At 37.0% G+C, this 12,469-nt stretch overlaps 1 protein-coding gene across 9 annotated transcripts in view; it reads right to left on the bottom strand.

Moving 5' to 3' along the window:
• Positions 1-12,469, bottom strand: part of DYNC2H1 (dynein cytoplasmic 2 heavy chain 1) — a 339,457-nt gene that overhangs the window by 297,477 nt on the left and 29,511 nt on the right. For all 9 annotated transcript variants that reach the window (XR_013376718.1, XM_077893274.1, XM_077893273.1 and 6 more), the window contains exons 19-26: positions 5,073-5,188; positions 4,323-4,450; positions 3,913-4,062; positions 3,182-3,387; positions 1,976-2,131; positions 1,774-1,888; positions 1,047-1,217; positions 291-673 (exon numbers count right to left, since the gene is read on the bottom strand). Coding sequence is in view for 8 of the 9 variants with exons in the window: in XM_077893274.1 (XP_077749400.1) it covers positions 291-673; positions 1,047-1,217; positions 1,774-1,888; positions 1,976-2,131; positions 3,182-3,387; positions 3,913-4,062; positions 4,323-4,450; positions 5,073-5,188 (1,425 nt within the window). In the remaining variant the exon portion in view is untranslated. The remainder of the gene's footprint in view (positions 1-290; positions 674-1,046; positions 1,218-1,773; positions 1,889-1,975; positions 2,132-3,181; positions 3,388-3,912; positions 4,063-4,322; positions 4,451-5,072; positions 5,189-12,469) is intronic.

Below are 12,469 nucleotides of genomic sequence, written 5' to 3'. Positions count from 1 at the left end.
AACTACAACAGGAAAGGAATGGGTGACCTCAGGAATAGCAGGTACAGACCAGTATTACTATCATCACCCTCATATCACAATAGGATCATTGTTAACTAACATCAGGTTGTGAAGTAGAGACAGAAATCAATTTGGTTCAGAAGTAAATGGCTGAATGAGAGAAAACAGCTCCTTAGAAGGATCCAACAGACAATACCAATAATGTAAACTTACACAGCTCGTGTTCAGCACCTCCTGACATGCAAGAAAAAACTGCCACACACGTGGATGTCTGATGTCGCTGGGCTTACCTGAAATCCTCATCAACTCTGTTGAAGCGCATCTGTTCTTTCGGCAATGCTCCACGGCCAAAAATGGGTTCCAGATACACCCACTTCCTCTGAATGTGGTTTAAATTCTGTAGGTATTCATCTAATTCTGCAAGTTTTCTTTCCCAAATTGACACTTTATCTTCAAACCCTTTATAATAAGGAGAATCCTTTAAGGATTGAAGAAGACATCTATTATCTCCAACTTGATTTACTATGTCTTTCCAGTCTTTAATCAGTTTGATAGTTCGACTTTGGCTGTCTTCATAATCAATCAAGGTAAATACTGCTCCAACTCCCCAAAGATCAAGTTCACGTAAAGCTTCTCTGATTGTAACTTCACCTTGTGCCCGACTATTTAAATCCTAATTAACACAAAATATCCATATTATTTCAACATTATGATATACATAAATCACAAAACACCAGTTCATAAGACGTATTTTTGTGTTTTCACAATAAGGAAAAACTAATAAGTGAATATATTTTACATGTAACTCAAGAGAATTACTAATATATCAAGAGGTATCAGATACTAAGCATCCAGGTTCACATAGTCAAAATATATATACAGTTCTGCCATATGCTTTTTACTCTAAAAAAGAAAAAAAAATTAAGAATCTATCACAAAACACAAAAATAGTTTGGTTTTGGGGGACCACACCCTGGACTGAAGGCGGTGCTAAACCGCTGAGCCACCCGGGCTGCCCAGGAGATATTTATAAGAGTGATTCTTACTTTAAGGTCTGATGCTTTGGCAACAATTGTATCCGCTACTCTGAGGAGATCACCAAACAGCAGTTTTTCCAGGCTAGTTCCCCGAGGGAGGCCAAGCAGACGAAAAAGATCAAGCCAGTGATCTGGGGAAAGATGCTCCCCTCTCACATACTTCAAAATAGGTATTACAGTCTGTTAAAAAAGACAGATACAGACATGAACATATATTATCAAAATGCAAATTGCTGTTTTATGATTAGCTATAAAAATATTGATTGCTCTATTATCTTATTTAATAACCTTGAAATCAAATTTTCAAATAGATTTGCATAAAATTTTTTGTTACACATTGCTGTGGATACATGCAAATATCCCTTTGTAGTTTGATCTATTTTAAAACATGACCTAAAATATTTCTATTTTTACTATTTAGGATACAACCTATATCCTAAATACACTAAATGACCCATATCCTCAATTGCACTAGCAGTTTGGTAGTACCAGTAGCACTAGGTATAAACACTCCAATTTGTAATGTTAAGCAAAAATTTGTTAGTTAAAACTTTTCAAAAGAGTAGCAGAAATATCAATAATTTCTATGGTTTACTCTGTATTTCCTATCTTTTGAATGTAATGGAATCATTAAAAAACAAAAACAAAAATCCAGCTCACTGGGCTACACAATTAAAAGATGCATGGAAGACCCAAACATTACTCTGGCATAGCAGCACAAGCGCCAGGGTCTTACTTTGTATCTGTCAACTTCCGATTGCAATTTCACAGTCATAGACGAATGTTCTTCCACTTTCCTTAACCTGTCATGCCAAGTCATCAAGAACTCCTCCAACAGATATATCTTAGTCCTGTAAAACACCAGGGACGTCTTAAAATGTACATCTCCAAACACACTACCAAAGCATAAGAATCTAAACAGTGTTTATGAGCCAAACCGAAAAGTAATCCAGTCTTCACTGGCCATTTCCTGAAGGCCCTGCTGAAACTCTTCATAAAGCACCCAAATCTGTGCACAGCTCTCAATGTCCTTGGAGATGCTGTATGCCAAGGAGAAGTTGGGCTCTTCTAGTCCAAAATGATGGCAATCATCACTATAGAAACACAGTGAAATAGCAATAGATATTTTTAAAAACTATTACATATCAACGTTATTTAACTGCATTCCCTGTCTGTGCCCATATACCTGACAGTGGGGCAGACAGTGGGAGAGTGACCGCATGAGAATTTTACTTTAACTATTTAAGTATCACCTCTTTAAATTCATAAATGTGCATTTTTCTAAAGGAGTCAAAGTGGAGTTGGTAACATAAATGCATCATATACGTCATATAAAAATACTCAGAATTATATATATTCGTGAATTAACTGAGAAAACATTAATATTACTATCCAAGGGTTAGATTCTAGAATATAAGATATCCTTCATCTAATGGGTATAACACCATTTAATAAATAATACTAAACCCTTCACTCCCCCATTAAGACAATTACCATATGAATGCATTTGCCTTAACAGACCAAACCTAAAATAACGCTTAAGCTTAACCCACTAAGCTACCCAGGTACTCAGAAGGTATTAAGTGTCTGCCTTCAGCTTAAGTCATGATCCCAGGATCCTGGGATGGAGTCCTGCATCAGCAGGGAGTCAGCTTCTCCCTCTGCCCCAACCCCTCCCCACAACTCGCAGGTGCGCTCTCTCAAATAAAATCTTTAAAAAAAATAAAATAAACTTAATACCTTATTTTAACATAAAACCATTTTTTTCTTGAATTCATTATTTTGCTAGGTTCATTTTTTTCCCCCTCAGAGTCTCTGAAAGCAATTTTCATTAACTTTTTATATCCCATTTTTAAATACAATGAAATCACAGAAAGCAAGTATTCCAACTCCCTAATTTAACTTTTTCAATTTAATTTTCTGTTATGCTTCTAGGCCTAAGGAGAAATTTGCTCTTAATATCCTGACAGAACCCAGCCATGACTCCTAAGAATGCAGCACCATGAGCACTTACTAGTTTTGTTTAGAAAACTACAGAAGTTTATAAAGAAAAACATTAAGATAAACATGTATAAGAACATCACTGGCTTAACATATGTACAAGTATAAATCAAAATGACTACAACCAATTTTAAAAAACCTACACTAGCTTTTTCCTTATGACTTCAAGATCATCAAATTCAATTTTTTTCTCTTTTATTAACTTGGCACTTGTATCAAGAACGTTTTGCTGGCCAGTTTCAATAATATCATCACCAGGCTTTAGTTGGTCCCAACGAGCTTTAAATTTTTCCAATTCTTGATAAAATATCTGAAGACGTGACTTTACATTTCCTTTCATTACTTCGATCTGTAAGAGTTTATACAATTCAATTCAGAGTAAAATCTTGCTTTCCTTTCACATTTTATTTCCAACATTTTCTATTTAGAAGTGAAAAAACAATACCAATTTTTCAAAAGATATTTTCAATTATTAATTTCAAGTACAATAAAATTTTGATTTTAAAAACACAGAATTAGACCATAAATATTCAGTAATAAGAGATAAACTGCAAGCATCATTAAAAAAAAATAATAATTCATGTTATCCGCAGCTTCTACCACAACTATCAACAAAGTTGATAGGATTAAACAGTGTTTAGCCAATACCGTCAGCTGCAGCACCGAGCACACAGCTGCCTAGGTAGTAAGGAGGTGCATCCCAGTGTCCCATACCAAAGAGCAGGTGCAGTCGATGGGACCGAAGCACCACAGATGTGTATATATAAAATTCTTACCTACCTGAGTGATGATAGAATAAAGATCAGCAAGAAATCTTAGGTGAGAAAAAAAAAATCAAGTTTCCATTTTAACAAAATGACTAAAAGGTTCTTACCTGATCTTTAATCATAAGTTGGTGACTTTCCATCATCAACTCAAATTTATCCCACTTAGCCTTCAAATTGCTAATTGTTTCCAAACCTCCACCTGCCACAGTTCGTAGAAGTCTGTTTTTATCTTCAGCTTCTTGGAATAAGGGCAAAATCTAAAAGTTGAAGAAATAACATATAAAAAAAACAACCTATTTTATCAAATTTCTTAGGGTCCCATTATTTTAATTTGTTCCATGACCTGTTTTCTAAAATCAAGATTCTAACCATGAGCTGACCAACTGGACGAGATTATATGGACTCCTTTACAATACTGGAATGACATGATATTTCTAAATAGTCACATAATATGACCTAATTTAAATATCTCCACTACAGTAGAAACAAATTGGAAACTGTACTATGCAATTCTTACCTCTGGTTTCCGTTCTTGTAGCTTACTATATTGTAAATTTGCATCACCTATCTCCTCCACAGACTGTGGCATAATTGTTAAAACTTCCATAGCTTCCATAACAAATGTGTCAATGTCATGCAGGTGAGCTAAATAGGCAACATTGAAATAGAATGTTTTTATCACCAAAAATATTCCATTGCATCATTTTAAAAATCAAAGAGTGTTAGAATTGATCACTGCACAACATACACCAAAGCTTAAATTATCATTTGCTCATACAACGAAATTTTAAAATACAGAATAAGCAAAGAAATTTCTTGTCTTGAAAGTTGTTTCATATTATACCTCAAAATTTTGAGGAAGTTAAAATGTGCTCATTAGTAAATTTTATTCAAAATTGGTAATTCTCCAGTGTTTTAAGTAATGTTAAGACATCTCAGTTCAATGGAAAAAGAAACAATGTAGTATATTGGAAAACAGTAGTAATTTGAAGAAATAAGAAAAAAAATTATAGCAGAATTGCCTACATTTCTCAGTAACATAAACAACAAACTGATACTAAATCCTACTGCAAACAGTAAAAACGCCTTCCATTTAGACCTCTCAAGAGGTGAACATGGTTCATACTTTATTAAAATTGTCATTAAGCACCCGTAATTCTAGGTTGGTTGATTTTAAACATCACTGGAATTCACACTTCATAACTATCAAAGTACATACCTTTATGAATAAAACTAGGTTAAGATGCAAATTAAAAAGTGTACTTACCCTGGATGGACTTCTTCAAAGAGAGAACAAGCATATCAAATAACTTCTGGATGAGATCATCGATCACAGTCTTCACAGGGTTACAATTAATATTTAAACAATCTACCTTGACCGCACTGAAAAATGCCAGTGGACATACTTCAACATAAAAGACTTAGTAGAAGAAAAGTCTCATTATAGTGATTTTATGTAACACATTTCAAAATGTAACTCAAAGAGTATTACTGCGATCTTTAAGCACATTTAGATTTCATTCAGTAAAAATGCTTTCCACGCATTATGAAGTTTTCATTTAAACAATGATTTTGCTATAATACTACAGTTTTTTAGTCTCATATGAATATATTTAAACACTGACAAGCCCTTTACTTGTCACAGCATGTAATGCACTTATTTGAATATTCGTAACATGATATCAGTATTCTGTAGTCAAAGTCAAGTCATAAGGGAAAGAAAAACAGAGAAAGGGAATATAGATTACTAAGACAAAATAATAAGATGCCATTTTATAACTATAAAATTAACAAAAATGTAATGAACTGTTAATTCATATCTTCAACTGTGTGGGATTATCAGAACTGATAATTATCAATTATCAGAACTGCTGGTCAGAGTATAAAACCATGCCATGTTTGTGAGAAGCCATTTAGCCATATGTATCAAGTAATTTTAAAATAGGCACATTCTTTGTCTTTATAACCTCGCCTTTAGACTTATCCTAAGGAAACTTTCAGAGCAGATCCAAGATTTATAGAAAAGTATCCTCTTCAAAGCATTAATTATAATAGTAAAAATTAGAAATAAGTTAAATATAAAAATAGCAAAATAATTATATATCCATACAATTATTACCTAGTGATTTGAGGACTAAGTAATAAGATAAAATACTGAAGATCAGTGTTAAATAACAGGATATGATATAATCTGAATTTTGTAAGTATATGTACTAATATATTCAAAGTATCAAATATTGAGAACAATATCTGTATTTTAAAAAATTTATAAAACAAATGTACTGTTTTAATGATCAGGTAAAAAAGGCATACATTTTTTAAGAACACTAATTCTCATTATCCTTAAAGCAAACTGTAATGTTCTAAGTAAATGGATGTTGAACCAGACTTGTTCATCTAAGGAAATCTCATGCTTATCTTAAATTATACAAATTTTTTAAAAGGTTGGAAATTATGGTCACAAAGATTATTATTACAAAGCTACTCATCCTTTCTGAAGCACAGGGCCAGGTAACATTTTAGAAAGCAAATTATATGAGTTAAATATTCACTTCTATTATAAAAACATTATTTTCCCCTAAAGCTTATTCTCAGTCACCCAGTAATTGCAGTTTTGTTTTTTTTTTAAGATTTTATTTATTTATTTGAGAGAGCACAAGCATGAGCAGGAAGCAGAGGCAGAGGGAGAAGTCCTCCCAAGGCAGGACTCAATCCCAGAACCCCAGCATCATGACCTGATTTATGACGGAGCCACCCAGGTGTCCAACTGCACAGGTTTAAACTGCAGATCTTTACCAGCAAAACTTAAGAGCCAATTTACTTAATATGAAATTTCAAATAATTTTTGAAATTGTGAGACCTAAAATGTCAAGATTTCTAATACTTGATAAAGAGAGATGATTTCAGTAAACCTTATAAATTAATTATATCATAGTTTGCTAAAGAAATAAGATAAAGTGGTCTGATTGCAGCAAAGTTGTACTCATTGACTACAGAATCCTGTGGTCAGGCTGAACTCACCTTTCACTTGAAAACACTGGTAACATGAAAAGGAGGCTCCAAAAAAAAAAAAAAGAAAAGAGGCTCCCTTCAGCCATAGATAAAATGGCATGCCCTAGGCAGCCTCGCCCAAAACCATGCCCTTCCTATAGCATCCAAAATACATGAGAATATAGCTTTTCTAATCTTACAGTGTATTTCTAAGTCTCCATGAGATAGTATCTGTGTGCCTGTAAACATGTATTTGAGCTTTCATGAATACACTTTAATTTATTAGCGGGAAATACCAAAATGGAAAAACGGAATGCAGGACGGGCATTCTTTTTGTTTGGTTTGGCAGCCACGGTGTGGAAAGCTGTCTACACTGAAGGACAGACAGGCTGTACTGACGGCAGCTCAGGCTCTTGAGCACTCAAGCACAACGAGCAAGACTGGGTTCAGAGAGTATCCAGCAGAGAAGAGAAAGCTCCATACAAACACTACAAACTAATATTAATGGCATATCATTATCTCAATCATCTCAGCTCAAACTCTCAAGTTATTTGTCTCTTCTCTACTCCTCTTCCCTCATTTCCCTCCCACCATAAGACATTGTAAAAGTATTTTACAATAGTTCATAATAGTTCCTCCTCCCCATTTGAGTACCAACCACTTAATTCAATTACTCATTGCTGGTCTCCTGGTTAACGACAGACTAACCGCTCTTCCTCCAGGATCTATTTCTTCCACTAAAACTCCTACGTTCCAGATTAATATCCCTCATGTAGACATACTGACACACTTCTGTCTAGAAATCTTCAATAGCTAACCACTCTAGTGAATGAACCACTCTTCATTCTAGTATGAAGAAAACTCAAATTTCCCATTTTAGAATATAAAACTCTCCCAAATCTGTATGTTAATTACCCCTTTCCAGAACATGTCCTCTAATCCCTGATAAAACAGTTACTCACAAAATTCCCAGTTAACCAACTTCTCATTTTCAATATATAAATCTCTTTCCTGGACCTTTAAGCGAACCTTTAATTCTTATTTCTCCCTGTCAAAATTCTAGTTTAAGGATTTCTATATTAAAGAAACTTCCTCCAATTTTGCCCCAAATGGATGCAATGTCATCATCCTGTACACCTCCACAGTCTTCTGTTCAGTCTCTAAAATGGAGTATTTTATCTGGTATTAATAATAACTATAATCATTAGCATTTACTGAGAACTTCACCTATACCAGTATTTTATATGCAAATTACTCATTTAATTCTCAAAACACTTTATGATAAATACTATATTTGTAACTATGTTAAAGCTGAGGAAATGGTGGTTAACAGACTCTATATGGCTGTCCAACTCTTGCAGCTGGTATGAGCCATGTCACTCCAGAGCCTAATCTCTTAACCCCTGTGCGGACACACGTACTGCATCATCAAACAGCAAACAACTTGAGGTGCTCTGTCTTCATTTTTATACTGCCACAGAACAAGGTTTGCATACTATAAATGCTCACCAAATAGTTATTAAACGAATGAACAAATGAAATAAAAGTAATATTATCCTTTATAGGTAATATATGCACGGTTCAACAGGCCTTTCATTGAGCTTATTGCAAAGAGTGGTTCCAGTGATGTGAATTTCATTTATGATGGGAGAGCTATATTCTCAAGTAGATGGGTTGTGACATGCCCCTCAGAGGGTCTCCTCCACATTTAGGGCAGCACACACAGGCAGCACTGTGTTGTGAGGCTGCCAGGGCATTCCAAAAGAAAGCAAGCAACAGAAATCAGAGTCAAATGTGAGATCCTCATGCCAGGTCTGCAGGGAAGCCTCTCCCCACCGCCCCTCCCCCCAATCTACTCTCTCCAACTAGGTCCCAGCCAGCAGAACTTCTAGAAGAAAAATTTCTTTTAGTCTCAGCAATGTCCTACTCAGAAAATACTCCAGAGTCACAGCTGGGCTTTATAGGAGGAAAGAAGGTGACCTGACTTCCATACCGCCAAGTGAAAAGTACCTTTACCATCGCACAGCGGAAACGGCTAATAGCACACATATAATGACTAACTTCCGACTAACCTTGGAGGGGACGGGGCCAAATGGCAGAGGAGTAGGGTCTCCAAGTTACCTGTCCCCAATAACTTACATAGATAACTTTCAAATCATCCTAAAAACCTACATTTACAGCCTGAGATTTGAAGAGATAACAGCTGTAATGCTACAGAGAGAAGAGTCTGCACTTCTAACAACGTAGGAAGGTAGGAAAAAAAATAAAGGATCAACTGCGGGAGGCGCCCCACGAAGAGCCTGGCTCAGGCCAGGTGGCGGGTGGCAAGAGCCTCCAGGACAGCAAAGCCCAGCCCCAGAAAAGCAGGAACTTTAAAACTCTGCACTAGATTCTTCCCGGACAGAAAGGCGCTTAGCAGGGAACTCGGGCAAAATCGCGGGAGGAGCAGTGGAGCCTCCAGTCTCCCAGAGTCACTAACAGAGGGAGTGCGCCGGGGAGAGAGCATGCCACACACCCCTCGGCTGAGCTCCGGAAAGGGATGAAGTGCGCGCCCAGCAGGGCCTTGGGAGCTCAGGCAGTGCCTCCAGGAAGAGGGGGCTGCGCCCTGCTGCCTTCCGGAGCCACGGCTCCCAGGAGCACGATTCCAGCAGCACAGGCCCCGGATCACAAGGCGCCAGGGGGTGACAGCCACCAGTGATTCTGCGCTCCCCGTGGGATAGGTGGAGGTGGGGAGCACATAGGACAGCGAGGACGCTCCTGCAGCTGGGCACCCCCAAACTGTGCAGGTCAGCACCCTAGCCGCCCCGGGGGGCATCCAGGCCAGTGTAGACCGGGAGACTGCAGTAGTTACTATGAGGAGTTGACTCCAGGGCTGGAGAGCTAGTCCCACCAACAGTGCAGGAGGGTTCCCTTTTCTCCACATCCTCTCCAACATTTGTGGTTTCCTGCCTTGTTAATTTTCCCCATTCTCACTGGGGTGAGGTGGTATCTCATTGTGGTTTTGATTTGTATTTCTCTGATGGCAACTGATGCGGAGAATTTCCTCATGTGCTTGTTGGCCATGTCTATGTCTTCCTCTGTGAGATTTCTGTTCATGTCTTTTGCCCATTTCATGATTGGATTGTTTGTTTCTTTGCTGTTGAGTTTAATAAGTTCTTTACAGATCTTGGAAACTAGCCCTTTATCTGATACGTCATTTGCAAATATCTTCTCCCATTCTGAACGTTGTCTTTTAGTTTTGTTGACTGTATCCTTTGCTGTGCAAAAGCTTCTTATCTTGATGAAGTCCCAATAGTTCATTTTTGCTTTTGTTTCTTTTGCCTTCGTGGATGTATCTTGCAAGAAGTTACTGTGGCTGAGTTAAAAAAGGGTGTTGCCTGTGTTCTCCTCTACGATTTTGATGGAATCTTGTCTCACATTAAGATCTTTCATCCATTTTGAGTTTATCTTTGTGTATGGTGAAAGAGAGTGGTCTAGTTTCATTCTTCTGCATGTGGATGTCCAATTTTCCCAGCACCATTTATTGAAGAGACTGTCTATTTCCAGTGGATAGTCTTTCCTCCCTTGTCGAATATTAGTCGACCATAAGGTTGAGGGTCCACTTCTGGATTCTCTATTCTGTTCCATTGATCTATGTGTCTGTTTTTGTGCCAGTACCACACTGTCTTGCAATAGTAACTCTGAATGTGAATGGGCTTAATGACCCCATCAAAAGACGCAGGGTTTCAGATTGGATAAAAAAGCCAGACCCATCTATTTGCTGTCTACAAGAGACTCATTTTAGACCTAAGGACACCTACAGTCTGAAAATGAAAGGTTGTGGGCCATTTACCATTCAAATTACCCTCAAAAGAAAGCAGGGCTAGCAATCCTCATATCCGATAAATTAAAGTTTATCCCAAAGACTGTATAAGAGATGAATATTAATGCCCCTAATGTGGGAGCTGACAAGTATATCAATCAATTAATAACCAAAGACATACTTAGATAATAATACACTTATACTGGGGGTCTCAACACGACGCTATCTGCAAATGACAGATACTCTAAGCAGAACATCTCCAAAGAAACAAGCTTTAAACAATACACTGGGCCAAATGGATTTCACAGATATTTACAGAACTTTAGATCCACATGGAACTGAATACACATTCTTCTCAAGTACACATGGAACTTCCTCCAGAATAGACCACATACTGGGTCACAAATCAGATCTCAAATGATACCAAAAGATTGGGATTGTCCCCTGCATATTTTCAGACTATAATGCTTTGAAACTTGAACTCAATCACAAGAAGAAATTTGGAAGAAACTCAAACATGTGGAGGTTAAAGAGCATCCTGCTAAAAGGTGAACGGGTCAACCAGGAATTTAGAGAAGAATTTAAAAGATTTAAAAGAAAAAAATAAAAATAAAAATAAAAAGAAAAAAAAAATAAAAGATTTAAAAGATTCATGGAAAATGAGGAGAATGAAGATACAACTGTTCAAAATCTTTGGCATACAGCAAAAGCAGTTCTGAGAGGGAAATACATCACAATACAAGCATTCCTCACAAATCTGGAAAAAAAACTCGAATACACAAGCTAACCTTGCACCTAAAAGAACCGGAGAAAGAACAGCAAATAAAACCTACACCAAGCAGAAGAAGAGAGTTAATAAAGATTCCAGCAGAACTCCATGAAGTAGAGACCAGAAGAACTGTGGAACAGATCAACAAAACCAGGAGCTGGACCTTTAAAAGAATTAATAAGATAGATAAACCATTAGCCAGCCTTATTTAAAAAAAAAAGACTAATAAAATCACGAATGAAAAAGGGGAGATCACAACCAATACAAAGGAAATAAAACGATTTTAAAAACATATTATGAGCAGCTATACACGAATAAATTAGGCAATCTAGAAGAAATGGACGCATTTCTGGAAAAGCACAAACTACCAAAACTGGAACAGGAAGAAACAGAAAACCTGAACAGGCCAATAACCAGGGAGGAAACGAAGCAGTCATCAAAACCTCCCAAGACACAGAGGTGCAGGGCCAGAGGGCTTCCCAGGTGAATTCTATCAAATGTTTAAAGAAGAAACAATACCTATTCTACTAAAGCTGTCCTGAAAGATAGAAAAGGATGGAATACTTCCAAACTCGTTCTCTGAGGCCAGCAACACCTTAATTCCAAAACCAGACAAAGACCCCACCAAAAAGGATAATTATAGACCAATATCCCTGAGGAACACAGATGCAAAAATTCTCAACAAGATACTAGCAATAGGATCCAATAGTACATTAAGAAGATTATTCGCCATGACCAAGTCGGATTTATCCCTGGGATGCAAGGCTGGTTCAACACTCATAAAGCAATCAACGTGGCAGATATATCAACAAGAGAAAAAACAACCATATGATCCTCTCAACAGATGCAGAGAAAGCATTTGACAAAATACAGCATCCATTCCTGATCAAAACTCTTCAGAGTATAGGGATAGAGGCAACATTCCACAGAATCTTAAAAGCCATCTATGAAAAGCCCACAGCAAATATAATTCTCAATGGCGAAACACTGGGAGCCTTTCCCTTAAGATCAGGAACAAGACACGGGTGTCTACTCTCACCACTGCTATTCAACATAGTACTAGAAGTCCTAGCCTCAGCAACCAGGCAACAAAAATAAATAA

Source organism: Canis aureus, chromosome 3 (genome assembly GCF_053574225.1).
Source record: "Canis aureus isolate CA01 chromosome 3, VMU_Caureus_v.1.0, whole genome shotgun sequence".
NCBI lineage: Eukaryota > Metazoa > Chordata > Mammalia > Carnivora > Canidae > Canis > Canis aureus.
Note: the sequence above shows the minus strand (reverse complement) of the source record. Positions and strands in the feature narration are given on the sequence as shown.